Source organism: Artemia franciscana, chromosome 10 (assembly GCF_032884065.1).
Source record: "Artemia franciscana chromosome 10, ASM3288406v1, whole genome shotgun sequence".
NCBI lineage: Eukaryota > Metazoa > Arthropoda > Branchiopoda > Anostraca > Artemiidae > Artemia > Artemia franciscana.
In genome coordinates this window covers 41,080,889-41,100,349 of record NC_088872.1, presented here as the reverse complement: position 1 = coordinate 41,100,349, position 19,461 = coordinate 41,080,889, and the positions used below count along the sequence as shown (strand labels likewise).

General features: G+C 35.1%; 1 protein-coding gene across 1 annotated transcript in view; it reads left to right on the top strand.

Moving 5' to 3' along the window:
- LOC136032195 (poly(3-hydroxybutyrate) depolymerase-like) overlaps positions 1-19,461 on the top strand; it is a 283,620-nt gene that overhangs the window by 51,005 nt on the left and 213,154 nt on the right. Inside the window, exon 7 of the mRNA XM_065712402.1 lies at positions 13,865-14,022. Within this exon, the coding sequence (XP_065568474.1) occupies positions 13,865-14,022 (158 nt within the window). The remainder of the gene's footprint in view (positions 1-13,864; positions 14,023-19,461) is intronic.

The window sequence follows — 19,461 nt, the reverse complement described above, 5'->3', positions numbered from 1 at the left end:
TTTGCAATACTACCACGTATCTTTTTTTATCATTAAATCTACATATGAATGTAATTTCATTCACACGGCACACTTTTAAAAATTAAGGCCCCAAAGCACAGTCAGCCAAAGGGTACCGTCCTGCCCATGACTCAGAAAAATATTGCCATGCTCCAACGATGGGGCTTGCACCCCATATCCGGAATCTCGGCGCTAGAGTTTGTGTTTATACCTCAATTCCGTTTGAAAAACCGGTCAAACATAGGATGGACAATTGGAGTGGAATCAAAAGTATTTTGCAAAATAAATCAAGAATGGAAAAACTTATTAATGCGCATTTGCTTTAAACAGCCAAATTTTCGGTTGAAATCCCACAAAGACAGTCGGTAATAAAATACTTCAAACGCAATCAATAAGACGGTTCAAGCCAAAAGGCCTCGCCTTCGCCCCTTTAACCATACAGATCAAAAATTTCCATATGGGTCTGATTTTATCAAAATTTACAATGTCTGCCTTACTATAAAATCGAATCTATGATGCTATTTTATATATAGGCTATTTGTATGTGTTGGAGCTTTTGCCCCCGGTAATTCATAAATCAAGTTCCCTGACGAGCCACATTTGTACGTGTTTCAAACAATCAGATTGAAATGGCGCTCTTGAAATTTTGATCTCATAATCCAAAGTGAGGCTATTGAGCAGCCCTGGGTGCAGGGTTCGTGGAACTGTTTCAGGTTGCTCTTCAGTTGGCTTTGGTCCATAACAAGAGCACTGTATTTTATAGTCTACCCCCAAGCTTTTATGAATACCTCCCTTTACTAAGTCAATGGTATTCTGTTAACTGCCTTTAAATATTATTGAAGCATTATTGTTAAAATCGCAAAATATAATCTTAAAATGGGAGGTAACAATTCAATAAGAGCATTAATTAAAATGCTATCAAGTATGTATTACTATAAACTGAAAGTTCATGTAACACCTCAATATATACACGTGTAGTATACTGTAGAATAGTATTCTGAACAGTTGAACAGTATTCTTTTCATTTTGTTACAAGAGTCTTTGTGTCCCAATATATTATTGTAATAAATTAAACAAAAAAAAAGAAACCACATCCAAACTACCATATTTTCCAGCATCCCTTCCCGTTACCATCCCACAAAGCAAAGAACGAACTACACGAAAGATGCGTTTTCAATACGTGAAACATTCTGAAGTTGTCATTTTGGTTTTGTTTCCAAATTTTGTTGTTGAAATAGCTTTATGAGAAATTTTGTAATTTTTTACTATATTTTGAGTTCGTGAATAACATTGTCTGTTTTATATCATTGTGATTGTTATCCTTATTGCTCATTTTACTCTGCCTAACTTTCCCCAGTTTTCGAAGTGTAGTCATATTTATTTGACGAGAAAACACGTGAAACAGCCGTATCCACAGTTTCTGGTAATATCTAATGAATTTCAATTCATCCATTAACTTTATTATCTTAGTTCAAGTGCCTGAAAAATTCTTCATTTTCTACTATTACTCATTTTCAACTATGTTAAATAGAAAGCTAGAAATCTGCGAAATGGAATTAGAATTTATTTGACCCGGGTTAACCACGTTTAAGCATCCAATAAACATATTTACTAGTTTAACTGTAACAGACGAAAGCATTTCAAGGACTTAATCCTATTATCTCAATAATCAACTTAATTTATTAGTACTTATCCAAGCAATCGAATCGAAAGTTCGTCTTTTGTGGCTTCCGTACTTACAAACGCTTAGTTTCATCTTTTGCTAAGATAGTATTTCACCTTCCCCCATTGTCTTCTGTTGGCTTCAAAAGTATTGTATTGCAAAGAACTTTCTTATTATAAGTCTTCCCCTATCTTTCAAGAACGCAGAACTGTTGAAATATTAGTATCGCCCCTTGGATAAATAGATTAGAACTTGACTGAGTTCTAGGGAATATCTTGCAAAAGACTGGGATTTATATGTAATAATAGTTGCAATAAGTTAATTTTCCTTGTAGAAGTATTTTAGCTAAATATACGAAAAATGAATAGTGTTTTTGTACAGTATTTCTGTATGACGGTCAGTCAATCAAGAAGTTTTCCTTAGATGTATAATTTTAAATTTTGCCGAATTTTGCCTTCCCCTGAAAGAAGTACACAACTAAACAATAAGCATGCAATATTCGAACATAACAATAGCTGAATTATTAAAATGAGGCATATTCGTGCATTATTTTCTTTCTTTTTGTCACGTGCTATTTATACCTATGACTCCAGAACATAAATTTGACTGAGGAAGTACCTTTTTCAATTAATTCCAAGGACATCAATTTAGGCTGGAGTAGTCAATGGGAGGCTTCACCTTTAGGTTTTCCCTCACCCCCAGGTTTCGAATAATACATTCTTTTTTTGGAGGGGGGGTATACATGGAAAAATATTTTTTTTTGTATTTTATTGAACAAACTTTAAAAAAAATTGTCTGCCTTCTAGATTTTGAAAAGTCCATTTTTCTCTAAATTACCGTGAATTGACGCCACCAAATAAACCGTATCAAAGATTTAAGTCATTAAAGGGACAATCCCTTTTCAACTCTGAACTGGTTATCAACTACGTTAAAATACTAATGTTCACAGAAAATAAACTTACTATTTCTTATGCCAGACAAATGCTTAGAACACGTGATTTTGTTATTTTCTTTTCTGTAAAAAGACGATAGGTTTAACAGATGGGAAAACTTTTTCGCTGTTAACAGAATTAGAAGTAGTTTGACTTATCCAGGCTTACCTAAACCGGCTTATCCGATTAACCCAAAGAAATCTTAATGGAAGTCTCTATTTGTGGCTTCAATAAGTACTTATGGCTTCTTCTATTGTAGTTGTAGCTTCGGTAATTACAAACGTTTATTTTACTTTTTTTTTCTGCATAAGATAGTATTTCCCGCAGCACATTTGAGGCTATTAAATAAAGAGAATTAGTTGTATTTTAGACGACCATAAAGAGTGACGTTTAAAACTAAATTAAACATAAGTTATCCTTACTGCTGAGATGGCTTCTGCTCCTTCAACCTGCCGCTATATACCTTAACGTTTGAATAGTCCCTCTACAGGAAATATTTCAAAATGCGAAACAAAATAGCTAGTTACTAATTGTAAATGTCTTTATTTAGTGGTTGGGACCTAAATCTTTTCAAAGAGAAATGTTAGGGTTTAAAGCAAACACAACTAAATGAGGTATTTCAGTTTTAATCATTGTAATATAAAAAGAAACTTCATCCCACATGGTTCTTGTGTTACAAGAACCATTATTTGAAAAATAGAGATAGACATTCTAAATGTAACATAAACAGTAGGAGGTATGAAGGGGGAGAAAACCAACACGTATACTACAATTTCTGTTCATTTAAGTATGTTTTAACGTCGCTTTTTTAACCTTTTGAGGAAAGTATTTTTTATTTAGTTAATTTCAGTTTCATTGCCTTATTTATTTATGACGTAGACTGGCTTCCCACGAAACCCCCATCCATTTTGCTGAAATTTTTCGTATAAAGACTTTGAGAACAAAATATCTCATTTAGGTGCTGTACACAGCATATTAGTACTATCCTTAATACAAAGGTACCTATATTGTATGATTGCTGCAAATGTATCCTTCCAATAAAGGAAGGCCAATAATTAAATTCCACCCTCCACACTGATCTGAGGTTAATGGAGCTCTTTACTTCTCTTTGAAAAACTTGTTTTGTGGAATTTTTTATTAAATTAATCTATTAAGGGCTAATTTTTGGTGCACTGATTTTTTTTATTTCGACTGGCTCTCTGAAAACTTGCAAGAGATCTTTAACACAGACAATAATGGAGGTATTTTCAAACAAATAAAGTGGTTTGAGTTATCGTACACGTGTTCGGCCAAGACCGAATAAAAGTTATCGGACCTTTTTTTTTAGCTTCATAGCTTTGCGGATTGAAGGTTCAACATGCCCAGAAAGTTTAAACTTAATACTCTTAACAGTTTTTTAGATATTGCAAATATGCCGTTTTGACAAACTGAACATACTTAGTATCTTTTGATTTAGTTTAACATGGTCCTCAATATTCCCCAAAATTTCAATACCGCGAGGGCTTTGGGGAGCACTTCATCCCAGAAGCCATAGTTACCAGACCTTCTAACTATTTTGTACCAAATTGCTTTTTCCAAATTTTGATCAGTGTTGAGGGGAGGGGGCTTAAATAACCGAGGAGGCCATTTGGCTTCCGATCTCTGTTCAGCATTCCCCACAACAAAATCTGAAAATTTCAACTTAACACCATGAGCCGGTCCTTAGATATTTCTGATACGCCCTTTTGACAAACAGTGTGTTTTGATTGTATTCAACAGCAGTCTCAAAAGCGATTGTGTGTTATATAATCTTCATAATCTCTAGGCATTAATATTTGACGTTTAGACTGTTTTACAACAGCTGGTCGTTCCAAAATTTTGCTTTTTAAATGCTTTTGGAGAGAGGGCTGCTAAAAAGGGTCCCTCATTATTCTCCAAAGGGTCATCTTAATACACTCAGCCTTTTTGAATAAACCCAGAATTAGAATTTTCCCTTTTTCTAATGTTGAATCTTAGTTCAATTTTTTTTTATAATGTCTTTTTGTAATGTCTAATGTTGGGTGTAATGAATGGACAAAATGTATAGTTTAAAATCCCTGTCCTGGGGCTGTGAGGGGCTTGACACCACTGGACCTATAGCTATTAGACCTTTTGACTTGTGTCAATAAAATAAAAAAAAATCAAAATTTCGATCAGTGTTGATCAGGGGAGAACCTAAGAAGAGAAAAAGGGGTTCGGCATCCCTCTCAAAGTTTTCTTAAGTTTTCATCTTAATACCTTAAGCCTTTCTGGAGACCCAAGACTAAACACGTCCTATTTACCCCCAAAAAATCTGATATGTTAATAATGTGCAACTCGCTTAACTTACAACCTTTGTTCTAGGGCCAGGGGTACTGAGAATGGATATCTCAAAATTTTAATCGGATGCATTTTGGGAAAAAAGTGTAGCAAGGGGGCTGAGTGCCCTCTGATTACTTTTAACTCTTAAAAAGGGCAGTAAGAATTTTGATTCCAATGGAATAACTTCATTCCACATTTTATACGACCTCCCATTCCATATGAAGTGCCCCGGGAAAAAAATACATCGAAACCTTGTGGCGCTTTAATTTAGGCAACTCTATAGTGTTGCCCTCTGAAGTTCTGTTTTTAGAGTTGTTCTCTAGCGACAAGGTTTACATACTTTTCATTATCATGAAAGGCTTGACCTACAAAGGTAACAGCATAGATATAAGCCTTTTTCTATCGATATACGAAGGAAAATAGCAGTCTCCATCTAATTTTTTGGCGAAACAAGTTTTTTTTAACTCAACTTGTTCTTTGCTGGTAATTACACGTAAAAAACTAACTTAAAACTTTAATTCTTAATAACAACTCATGTTTACGTTTACCATTTACTACTCAATTTATTTTATAACAGTTTCTATAAGACTACGCTTGCGAGAATTAGGGTGTTCAATCGCAGGCTTTTGAGCCTAAGCAGATAACCAGTGGTGTCAATTCACAAAATTCAGGGTAGGGGCTAGGGGCAAATTGTATCCTTCCAATACAGGGGCGGGCAAACTTGTGTGTTTCTTTCGATTTACAATGAAAATACGTAAAAACAATGGCATTTTCAATGAAAATACCCCTTAAAGTTATTTTTTAAACTTAGCTCATTAAGAATAGAGTTTATACTAATGTATAGCATTATAATTATTAAATCATTATAAGCTTTTCAACGGTCAAATTGACTTAAAACACTTCTAGATTCCAACTCCGAGACTTCTACTTCATAATACATAACCAACTGTTAACTTTGTTTACACTTAATGTGATTAAATAAAAACATATTTTTTCAACTGAAAGTAAGGAGCAACATTAAAACTTAAGACGAACGGAATTTATTACGTATATGAGGGGGTGCACCCCCTAGTTGATAACTCGCTCTTTACGATAAAGCATGAATATTGTTCCAACTCTTTAAGAATGACCCCTGAATCACAGAGGTCATTTAACTAGAATAAATAGCTTATTGAAAGTACTAAGAAAACCTCAGCGTAAAGAGCAAGGTATTGACTAGGGGGCGATCCCCCTCATGTACGTAGTCGTTGTCAGTTGAAGAAACTTATTTTTATTTAATTTCCGATCTTTTTGAAATAATGCTGGGAAATCCGGTGCCCCCTTCATAGAAAATTCTTTTCCCCATGAAAACTTCCTCCATGGAAAAACCCTCCCATATAAACTCAGACCCCCCCCACTAGAAAAAATCCTCCTGAAAACGTCTAAATACTTTCCAATAACCAAAATAATATGTTAAAAATGGGCAAAGTTCGTAACTTGCAACCCTTCCTCCTAAATTCCTTATACTCAAATTTAATTAAAAATGATCTAATAAAATATTTACTAAACCGATTTATAATAGTATTGAATACGAAAGGGCTTTTGAGACAGGCTGCTAAAAATGCAAGGTTGGCTCTGAGAAATTGCATTTAATCACTTTGTTCTATTTGGTTTGAATGAATTTATATTCTCACTTCATTCTTTTTGTCAGTCCTGGTTGAACTTCGTTGAAGTAAGGATGCTAGGGCTGTTCTAAAAAAAAGTTTTTAAAAAACATTATTAGTTTTAATTCTCACAATTTAATGTAAGTTTATTTATATATACATATTTTCTCTCTCGTTCTCGTATTGTGCTGAAGACGGCCCTTGGACATAGGGCCGAAATATTCACAGAACTGGTTTCCACTGTCTTGAAAAGATTTTCCCTATTGTTTCTACTTTGTATTTGTCTGTTATGGAAAGGCAGTGTGGTCTTTGTCGCTATTTTCAAACTGTGGGGGATTAAGTCATTCTCAAAGACATAGCTAATAGATTTTTCGACCATGCTGAACAAAATTGCTATCTCTAAATTTTGATCGGGTAACTTTGGAAAACAATTAGTGTGGGAGGGGTACTAGTTGCCCTCTAGTTTTCTGGTCACTTAATAAAGGTTAATAGAACTTTTAACTTTAGTTTGAATTAGCCCTCTTACGATATTCTAGGACCACTGGGTCGATACGATCACCCCTGGGAAAAAAAACAAAACAAATAAAAACGCACCCGTGATTTTTCTTCTGGCAAAGAAAACACATTTCCACATTTTGCAGATAGGAACTTGGAACCTTACCAGTAAGGTTCTCTGATATACTGAATCTGATGGTGTGATTTTTATAAAGGTTCTATGACTTTTAGGGAGCGTTTTCCAATTTTCTCGAAAATAAGGCACATTTTCATAGGCTCGTAACTTTTGATGAGTATGACTAAACTTGATGAAACTTATATATTTGAAACCAGCATAAAAATTCGATTCTTTTGATGTATCAATCGGTTTCAAAGGTTTCGGTTACTATTCAGCCGGGTCGCTCCTTACTTAGTTCGTTACCACGAACTGTTTGATTTTATTCATATTGGGATTAATTTTCGATCAGCAGGATATTAATTCTTGGCTCTTGTTTAATAGTAATGTATTCTGAATCCAGCTTGATCAAGTACGAGTTATAAGATGTAAGTACACTCTTCTTAGTCAACACTCAAACTAGAGCACACGCAAAGATTTCAGGAAAATAGTGAATTTTTTCCCACTAATATAATGACAAAATAGAATCAAATCACAATTACATATTCTATCTTGATTTTCTCTTTTGTTTCTTGTAGTATTCTCCTTAAGTTTATTCAATATTAAATAAAAAAAAACAAGTTTTTTTTAACTGAAAGTAAGGAGCGACATTAAAACTTAAAACGAGCAGAAATTACTTCGTATATGAAAGAGGCTGCTTCCTCATCAACGCCCTGCTCTTTACGCTAATGTTTGACTCTGTCTCTCAATTCTTCTTTTTAAAATAGTAAAAAACTTTAACGTAAAGAGCGGGGCGTTGATGAGGAAGCAGCCTCTTTTATATACGAAGTAATTTCTGTTCGTTTTAAGTTTTAATGTCGCTCCTTACTTTCAGTTAAAAAAACTGGTTTTTTTGTTTAATTTCTGAACGTTTTTGAATCATTCATGTTTTGATTTTGGCTCTCCGCAGAGGAATAATTAAAACGAAATTTACATTTTTTTTTTGGCTAAATGGCTTTCTCATAATTTTGATCGAATGATTTTGAGAAAAAAAGAGCGGGGAAGAAAGCCTAGTTGCCCTCCGATTTTTTGGTCAATTAAAAAGGCAACTAGAACTTTTAATTTTTTACGAATATTTTTATTAGTAAAAGATTTACGTAACTTATAAATTAGCTTACGTAAAGAACTTTTGTATTCTCATATTTTTACCACATATATGAGGGGGTTCGCCCCCTTGTCAGATCCTCGCTCTTTACACTAAAGCTTAAATTTTGTCCCAATTCATTAAGAATGACCCCAGAATCACAAAAGCCGTAGAATAAATAGTTGAAATCACTAAAAATACTTTAACCTAAAGAGCGAGGTATTAGGAGGAGGTGAGCCCCTCAAATGGATAATAATTTCTGTTTGTTTTAAGTTTTAATGCTGTTCCTTACTTCCAGCTGAAAGAACTTTTTCATATTTATTTTTTCATTGTGTTTTTAAATAATGCTAGTAAATCCTGCGCTCCCTTCATGGAGATTTTCTTCCCCCATGACAAATTATCGTTGGAAAGTTCCCCAGCATATCCCCCTCTTCTCAACCCCTCCCCCAACCAAAAAAATCCTCCTGAAGACGCCTGTACACTTCCCAATAACCATTACTATATGTAAGCATTGGTCAAAGTTTGTAACTTGTTGCCCCTCTCATGGGGACTGTGGGGGAGTAAGTCGTCCCAAAGACATAGTTATAAGCTTTTTCGACTACGCTGAATAAAATGGCTATCTCAGAATTTTGATCCGTTGACTTTGGTAAAATAATTAGCGTGGGAGGGGGCCTAGGTGCCCTCCAATTTTTTTGGTCACTTAAAAAGGGCACTAGAACTTTTCATTTCCGTTAGAATGAGCCCTCTTGCAACATTCTAGGACAACTGGGTCGATACGATCACCCCTGGGGAAAAAAACAAAAAACAAAAAAACAAATAAACACGCATCCGTGATCTGCCTTCTGGCAAAAAATACAAAATTCCACATTTGTGTAGATAGGAGCTTGAAACTTCTACAGTAGGGTTCTCTGATACGCTGAATCTGATGGTGTGATTTTCGTTAAGATTCTATGACTTCTAGGGGGCGTTTTCCCCTATTTTCTAAAATAACGCAAATTTTCTCAGGCTCGTAACTTTTGATGCGTAAGACTAAACTTGATGAAACTTATATATTTAAAATCAGCATTAAAATGCGATTCTTTTGATGTAGGTATTGGTATCAAAATTCAATTTTTTAGAGTTTTGGTTACTATTGAGCCGGGTCGCTCCTTACTACAGTTCCTTACCACGAACTGTTTGAAACAAATTTTATTGCAGAACTAACATTGTACATGTACACAAGACAGTATTCAACAGCGTTGTCGACCTGATAGAATTATACCGTTTTTAGCATTATTTGGAGGCCCTAATACGATGAGGTGTCTTTGGACATTTCATCGTACAATCCACAATTTCTGGAACATTTCGACTGCAATTGCCGGTTCGAGTTTTATTTTTTTCAAATTTCCTAAACTTCTCAAGTCACCTTTTACTGATTTAAGCGAAAGAAAGAGATTTTCGTCTACGTGACACAAATGGAAATCCCCGAAAATTTCAAACTACTCATTACGCGAGAAATAGCATTCAAAATTGGTTTCTGAGAGAGGATGAAGAAGTTAATGAAAATAAAAAAGGTTGACTGCCTTTCAGATTATTTTAATTTTTTTTTTTTTTTTTTTTATGAAATGGAAATTGACATAGATTGCTATAATTGTGCTACAGAATATCTTTGATATGAATTTTGTTCCAATAGCCGTTAAAATTTATCTCAAATGGTTGACAACGCTGTTAAGCTATACAGAGCCGGATCTAGTATTTTATCGGGGGGGGGGGATTTAGATTCTTCCTCCCTTTGCAACACCATTGATGGCGAAAATATAACAATTTCCATTTAGAGTGAAAGTTCAACGTATTTAATGCGAAAACAATAGCACTGGTTATTATTTATTACATATATGTTATTGATAACAAATGCTGTTTTTGTCAGCTTCCAATTTATTACCACTGCTTTTGAAAGATGCAAAATATTAATAATTTAAAAAGAACTTCACTCCCTCAAAAATAGCTAAGGCCTAGTAATATGGTAGTGGTTTTGCTTAACCAAATAGTTCGTGGTATCGAACTAAGTAAGCAGCGATGCGGCTCAATAGTAACCGAAACTAAAAACGATATTTTAATACCAAAAGATTTATTAAAAGAATCGGCTTATTATTGCTATTCCAAATATATAAGTTCCTTTATGTTTACTATTACTCATCAAAGGCTACGAGCTTGAAAATTTGCATGATTTTCGAGAAAGGTGGGAAACACCCCCCTAAACGTAAAATCAATATTAATGGAAATCCTATCATCCGGCTCAGTGTATCAGAGAAACCTACTGTAGAGGTTTCAAGTTCCTATCTGCAAAAATGTTGAATTTTGTATTTTTTGCCAGAAGAAAGATTATGGTTGCGTTTTTATTTGCTTGTGTTTTTTATTTTTTCCAGTGGCGATCGTATCAACCCAGGGATCCTAGAACATAGAGAGGGGGTTGATTCAAATGGAGATTAAAAGCTCTAGTGCCCTTTTTAAGCTACCAAAAAGATTTAGGGGCAACTAGTCCCCCTCCCACGCTCCTTTTTCCCAAAATCGTCTTATCAGCCTTAGGATATAACGTAACCCCCCCCACAACCCTTGAGGAGAGGGCTTTAAGATATAAAATTTTCCCATTGTTTGCACACATTTTTGGCTGAGGGGGGGGGGTAATTTTCTGCTGTGGAAATATTCACGGGGGGAATTTTTCATGGGGAGGGAGGTTTTCAGGGGTGGACCTTAAAGGGGAACTTCTTCATTCATCAATTTGCCAGAATTCATGTACAAAATTCTTTTTTTATGTCTTGCTTTCTGTTTTTGCCGACTGAATTTTACGGATGGAGATGCTAAGGTAATTGTCCGGGGTAGATTTTCACCGTGATTGAATTGTCTTATTTCCGTTGGGGTGACAGAATTTTCCTTGGAGGTCGAGCCAAATTTTTAGGTGTTATTTGAAAAACGATCAGAAATAAAATTAAAAAAATGGTTAATTAGGTTTTAATAGAAAGTAAGTAGCAACGTCAAAACTGAAAAGTAGCAGAAATTATTATGTATATGAGGGTGTTTCCCCTTCTCAACACCTCGCTCTTTATGCTAAAGTTTCAACTTTGCCTAATTTTTTAAATTTTGATTCCTGAAACACAAAGGTCGTTTAGTTTGAACATTAAGGAGCTTTTTCTAGAAGTTCTCAAAAACCCTAGCAGTGGTGCTGAGGAGGGGCAAAACCCCTCATATATGTAATAATTTATGTTTTTGATTGAAGTCTTAATGTTGCTTCTTACTTTCAGTTGAAAACACTTCTTATCTAATCGAATGTAAAGCATAATATTAATGAAATTTATATTTACCTAGTACAATTATCAAACAGCTTATGGCAATAAAGTGTAACAACATGGTAACAATAGATAAATCAAAAGAATTGGATTTTTATCCTGATTTCAAATATTTGAAATCTATAAGGTTTCATTTTTCTATCAAAAGCTATGGGCCTGAGAAAATTTCCTGATTTTCAAAAAAAGGGTAAACATAAGGCCATACCTTGACCCCCCCCCAAGTCAAGGGATCTTAATAGAAATCACAACTCCAGGTTCAGCATATCAGAAGATTTTGTTCTATAGGTTCCAGACCCCTGTCTACAAAAGTGTTAAATTTTGTATTTTTGGCAGATGAAAGACGAGAGAGACATGTTTTTTGTTTTTTTTTCAGGGGTGATGGCATCGAGATAATTATTCTAGAAGACCAAGAAAGAGCTCATTCGAACGGACATTAAAAATTCTATTGCCTTTTCAAGTGACCAGAAGGACTTGAGGGCAACTAGCCCCCTTCCACGCTCCCATCTACGCCAACAAAATATGATCAATATTTTAAGAAAGATAAATGGTCACTATAGTTGAAAAGTACAAAAGCTATGCTTCTGGGGATGATATTACACTCCAGTTTTTTGTGAGAGGTGGATCTCAGCGGCGGGCATTTTTCAATGTGGTATTTTCCGTTGGGAATAAATTTTCCCGTGGAATTTTCTAGGAAAACTTTTACATGGGTGAATTTAACAGAAACCATATACGGAATTCGCTTCATTTGCCTTGTTTTCTCTTTGGTGACTCAATTTTACATGTGGAAATGTTCTGGTGAAACTGTTCATGGGAAAATTTCTGCAAGATTAAAATCGTGTTGGGGGGACATGAGAAATTCCCCATGGGGGAGTTTTCTACTGGGGAGACTTTCCATTGGGGGAAGATGGGGCTTCTTCGAAAGTCTTTCTGAGGAGGAGGGTTTCTGGCATAATGTGCCAAACGATCAGAAATTAATAATTTTTTCAAATGAAAGTAAGGAGAATATTCCAGGAGGAATTGCCCGCACGAAATTTTCCTGGGAGAATTTTCAGCAAGAATAAAATTTTTGGGGTAGGAGATTTTATTTTATGTGGCAAGAATTTTTCTTCGAGAAGTCTATTTTTGGGAGAGTTTATTAAGAGGGGGAATGTGGATTCCCCAGCATCACTTGAAGAAATGTCATAAATTAAATTAAACGCAATCTTTTCAAGTCAAAGTATGGAAGACCACGAAAACTGAAAACGAATATAAATTATTCTCTGTATGAAGGTCATGTATGAGATTCATGTATAAGATAATTGCAATAATCCATTATCACACGTTCCGATTCTTAGCATTTTTCTTGCCAATCTCTTCCCCATTATTCCTTTCTGTATTGTTTTTATCCCTATTATCTCTCCTTTCCTTGCAAGACAGTTATTATCCGTTAATTAAGACTAGTTATAATACCAATCACAGAGGGCTTTCAGCTGTTAGAAAGCTTTTGTTCGCCTCTTTCTCTGACACTGAGTCATTTAGGCTAAGCTTTAAATATAAATTAAGCAAATACACAGGCAAAGCTATGATTCTGCTAAGTTTGCTCGGGAACAGTTAATTTTAGTTTACGTAGCTTAAAGATTATCACTTTTATTTCAGAACTATTTCAAATGCATTAATGACGCAAGTATGACTTTTATTGCAACTGATTAGACGAAATAAAAGTGTCACTGTCTCATTAGACGCGTATGCTGGAATCTATTCAATGGATTTCGAAAATTACTTTTTGTGTCTTAACTAAAATAGTAAAATCTTTGCCTCCCTTCATCTTCATGAGTAAGTGCCCCTGGAACCTCTTAAAATTTTGAACAGGGAAACCTACCTAGTATAGCCACTTAGCTGGGTAACATACCACCGATGAAGCCTCGTCCATGCCCAATACATCGCTCTATCATCGCCATGCACAAATGAACCCTTATAGCAAAACAGGTGAGAAAGGCCAGAGGCTACAAAAAACATTTAACTATGCTTGACAATTCACTAAGGTAGTGCACATTAGATAATTTCAAACGCTGAATTAGGTCTTCTTTCGGGAAGTTTATCTTTGTAATTTGCTCTTTATCTTGATTTATCACTCCCTGATGGGCCACCCTGGCTGCGCTTACCCCCTTTTGCCATCCTAGATTCGACTTTGATGCTATCTGTGGTTGCATGCTAGATAAGAAGAAAACGAAAAACAGATAAGACACAGATTAACATTCTGTTTAATTTTCAGGCATTACATTGGTGAGAAATTTGCTAGGAAGACCGGTTTATTGGAGGTGGCTGAATTGAACGACATAGTTGTTCTTTTCCCTCAAATTTCTCCTCAAACGCTTCTAGGGAACCCACAGGGCTGCTGGGATTGGTGGAGCTATACAACAGAACTTTATCGTAAGTGACTTTTTTTTTACTACCTGTATAGACTAAATCACCATGGTCGCTGCAGAAGCCACATAAATCAAAACTGGCCCAAGGGTAAAAAGTATTTTACTGAAGCAAATTACCGCGCTCACTTAATATTAATGAAAAAAGAAATTCTTTGAAAGTAGGAAGCACCATTAGAACTGGAGACGGTGAATGTAGACGGTATTAATGCAGGCTGAGAAATATGGAATATCTCCTGAGACCATTATTGAATAGATTCAGCTAAATTATCACTGATCAACCAAGAGTTCGGTTCAATAATATTAAGCACGACAAGTCTCCGTATGAATTTTATGTCTGGTGTAATAGTCTTTTTTTTTATTACAGGACTCTTGCCATTTGTTATGGCAATTTGGAAATTTTCTATACAATTTATCACTATTTTGAATTATTTTTGCTAAAAGTGTCGTAGTAACTGACATTGACGGTCCGTAAGAATTGATCTGAAAGGAGTTTTAAATTGATACATATTACTCTTCTCGCTGTCAAAATACAACTAATCTACCCTCAACCTGTTGAATAAATACCTATGGTCAAAATGACAAAAAAAAAAACATGTTTCCTTTAATGAGAATAAATGCAATAATTTTCTTTTAAAAACAACATATTTATATAAGTATAATCAAAAACATCAAATAAACACTTGGAAATTAAAAACACTAGAATATTAAAAACATTTGATAATTAAAAAAGCACTTAGAAAATGGCCTCACCTGAAGGGCCGGACGCGACCGGATATCCCCGGAAGACAAGGTGGCCGTTGTGGCGGCTGTGGGCTGGACTCCCTGGCATCAGGTAAAATAATAGTATATTATAAATACTTTTTAAAACAACAGCGATTCTACCTTGCGCAACGACGAGACAAACATATAAAACATAAAAGAGCAATACATATAAAATCACTGTTGAACTGGAGACTGAGAAAAAAATGGACCCTCCTCCAACCAACTATTGAATATTCTCCAGACTGAGTCGACATCTAAATTATGCACATAAATCACGTCTGACTTGAGATAATGACCATGTGGTCGTACCTTCAGTCGTGCACACACAGACCGTGTCTGCTAAGGTTGACTTTGCATTTTTTACCACTGTAACGGTGCTTTTCTTAACTTTTAAAGAGTGAATCCCCATGACCTTCGCTCTTGGAATTAAATTATTTTCTACACCCTTCAAATGGTGAGTAGGCATTCCTTTGGTGACTTTTTTGATATCATCAATGTACGTTCGCACACAGTACACCTTCAAACCTGCATGCACACTGTGGGGAATTAAGTAGCTCCCCGTCTCAGATTTTTAGATATAATAACTTATTTGGGGCCTGTCGCTTCACTAGCTCCGTGTAAATGGACTCCTCCCAATTGGTAGAGTCTACTCGAGAGCCAATGTGCTCACCCTTTTCCAAATCTTCTAATAAATTGTTAGTTTTAGCTTTTTGCAAAAGTGAGTCTGTATCCCCGTAATAAACTTGAACTTATTCCTTCCACAGCCATTGGAGCTTACGCACATTTTAATAAAATTCTAAAATTTGTTTCTTTGGATATTTTGAAAATTGCACTACTAGTAGCAATATTTTTATTTAAAAGTATATCGATTTTTTCTATGCAAAAGGATCATCTTAGAATCTATGATGGTGAACGATGTAAAGTTTAGAAAGGCAATGATTCGAGCAGATTCTTTTGGGTCGGCTACAACTTCACAACGACTCCTAATGTTCAAACTCTTGCACATCTTACCGAAGGCCGAATAAAAAATAAATTTAAAAGATTTACTTTTCAACCTTTGTCTTCGCCTCAAAGAATTTACTGACTAAGGCGTCAATAAACTTTTTTATACGTAGATTTTGATCAAATTTGAAGGCTCAATGAATCTCTGTGACCTTCAAACTATTGTGTAGCATCCATCGCAAAAGAACAAAAAGTGCACAGCAAAATTCTGTTTTGGATTCAAGTTGGGGATAAGCTATTGTTTTGAAAGTGTCCAGTGCACGCCCCCATCCTCTACCAAAGGAGTATTATGTGGACCCAGGGAGCCCTTTGATACCGGTCTGTTCTTGCACGGATAAACAAAATCCTTTACCGAGTCATGAAGTACCACTGGCATTTCATCATCAATTTCGAAAACCATTCTTGCGGTCCATTCTCCTCAACAGTAGCAAATTAGCAGTAATGTACAAATATCGTCTTTTGGTGACATGATCATCCCCTTTAAGCATTCTCTGAAAGTTTTAACTTAATACCCAAATCAATTTTTGTGATAAGTCATCTTGATAATTTGCATGCACATAGCGTCTTTTGATTTAGTTCAAATTTATCCTTAATACTATGACTCTCAAAAAGGGCACTAAAACTTCCAATTTCCAATCAAATTAGCTCCATCCGATCCAATGTTTATGCAACTACCTGTTCCATAAGAATTATAAAACCGTGGGCATAACTTACGACCTTTGTCCATTGGCTCTGGGGAATTGTGTTCTCCCAAAGACATTATATATGATTTTTGGACTATTGATAACACAATGGCTATCTCACAATTTCAATTGAATGTATTTTGGGAAAAGAAGATTTCAGGGAGGGGGGCTAGTTGCTCTCCATCAATTTTGACTCTTAAAAGGGAACTAGAACTATACATCTTAAATCCAATGAACTTCTTTTAAAGTTCACAAGACCGCCCCTTCAATAAATTCCTTATATGCCCATGGGGCATAACTTACAACCCTTATCCCCAGACTCTGGGGGATTATGTCCACCCCATAGGGGCTTATTATGTGATCTTTGGACTATTTTTTGAAAAAACGACTATCTACAATTTTTATAGGATACATTTGTGAAAATAAAACGCAGAGGGGAGGGGGGCAGGTGGTGGCTACGATCTCAATTTTCTATCAGATGCATTTCGGGAAAATACGAGGTGTGGAGGAGGGGGAGTATCCACTCTCCGATCACTCTGAATATTTAAATGGGCGCTAGAACTTCTGATTACTAATCCAATGAGGCCCCTCCGAAGTTTATATAATCACCCTTTCTATATACCTTGTACGCCTCCAGGACATAACTTACAACCCTTACCCTGAAGGCTCTGAGATGGTTGTCATCCTCAAAGACATACCTAGGAACCTTTCAACAACGTTGAACAAAATGGATACCTCAAAATTTTGATTGGATGTGTTTGGGGAAATGGTGGCCATGGGAGGGGTGTTATTTGCCCTCTTTTGACTTTTAAAAAGTTTAATAGACATTTAAATTTCAAATTTAAAAAACTCCTTTTGAAGTTTCTACGTCAACTCCTTCGATACGAAGTGCCCTGGTCTGGTGCTTTCCCCTTTTTTGTAGGAAAATGCCTCAGGCTTATAAATTTCCCAGACTTTTGGTAAATATCATCACAAGTCACTCTATAACTATAGCTCGTTACCACGAAACGTTTGATACGTCTCGTTTTGCTAATAATTCAGTATGATTTCTAGTAACAATACGAAACACGTTAGTATAATAGCTTTTTAACATGTAAAAATGTTCCTAAGGACAACGGTATAATTTTCTAAACTAGAAGGAATAATACTTGAAACCAATGTTTGATTTGTTAGTGAGGCCGGTGTATTTTACAAGGTGGAATTGTGCTGTAATACTCTTGGCTGTTAAATATACACCCCCATATATTTTTTCTTTATTTGACAGCTTTTCGCCAAGAGAAAAAGAGGTATCTATAAATGTTAGGGAAAAGGATTGAAAAATTAGTAGCAACGGGGATTCTGAATACACAGCTTAGAAATCTGCCAGTTTCCAACAGTCCATCCTCGCATTATGTAAGTTTTGCACTTAAGAAATTGTTATGCGTTCTATTTTATTTTAGACAAAATAAAAACTTGCACGTTTATTTACCAATTGCCTTTCAAAAGGGTTGAACTAAAAATCTTACTTTTGTCGTCCTATTCATTACCCTTTATCCTCAAGTGAATACAACTTATGAAGATAATTTATAAGATAAAAAAGGATAAACTTTATAGTTTTAAAAATTTCTTTATGTTTTTTTCCAAACAATTTGGCAAAATACTTTGGTACCACCTCATATGTTTGTAACAGATGTCTTAATGATACTACTCACAAACTTAAGTAAGTAAACATTCTCCGTACTTGAGTTAATAGGTAAAAAATAAAAAGTCCTGGGTTACCAGCATTTCAAATTTAAGTAAATTTTCTATTGAATTTTATCTGCTGTTTCTTAAATGGAATAAACTTATGTGGTTTCTGGACGTTTTATCTCGCACCCAACATTTAATATTCTAATCCTTTGATTGCCTTAATAGTGCTCGGGCTTCCTCACGAAATGGTAATTGTATTAAACATAGTTACCAACGATTTACACATACAATGTTTTTACAAAAATATGATTTTTTTTTGTTTTATGAGCGTTCAGGCTATTAGATTATTTGTATTTTATAGCCCTGAAAACTGGGAATCAAATCATCGCCGTAAACAGAATGATGAGGAGAGTAATTTATGGAGAATGATTGGCGTTCATGTTACCTATTCAGATAGACATTAACAAGAATTTGTTAAACTATAATGTTACGTCCTCTAGATTTCTTATTATTTTCCGTTAAACACTCTTAGTTTTTCAGAGATTTGACATGTTGTACCCTTTTTGTGAATAAACTAATATTAAGTCGAAGCTATACCGGATACTTGAAATGCTACCTTTGTTAATCCTTGTTGTAAGTGTTATAGGGTTACGTAACCTTAAATTGTTATTGGCTTATTTATTGTCATACCTGATGTAAAGGTACATCAAGGACTTATGCAGAGGATGCCTTGGGGCCTAGATCAGGCAAAATCCAGAATTTTCCTGGTTTTCTGGAAATTCTTTTGATGTTATCAAGTAAAAAATGTTTTTAAATATCCCCCTCACAGAAATAAAATACTGCGTATGTTTCAGGCACAAGCACTTTCACTATTATCTTTAAACACAATTATTTTAAAACGAACACCAAGCAAATTTCTAACTCAGGCCCCTTTCCCGGAAGTATCTGGAGAAAGGAGGAGAGGTCATGCCAAATGAACGAATTGCCGTCAAGTTCATCAAACATTCTTGAGAAATATTAGAACATTAGCTCCCTGCTCGAGATTGTTAGCACTTGTAGTAGAGCATCAATGTCTCTGACAACAGCCCTACCACTTCGATCCATTGTTTATCTGTTACCCCCCCCCACCTTTGATCTATTACCGGCACTTTTCTTAAGATTCTGGGCATTTGGAAAATGCTTAGAAGGTTATATTTCTTCAAGAGTTTTTTCTTCATGAGGTTTTTTTTCAAGATTATTTTTCTTCAAGATTTTTTTTTCGTAATTTTTTTCTGCAAGATGTGTTTTTTCAAGATTTTGTTCCTTTGAAATGCATTTTTTAAAAATGT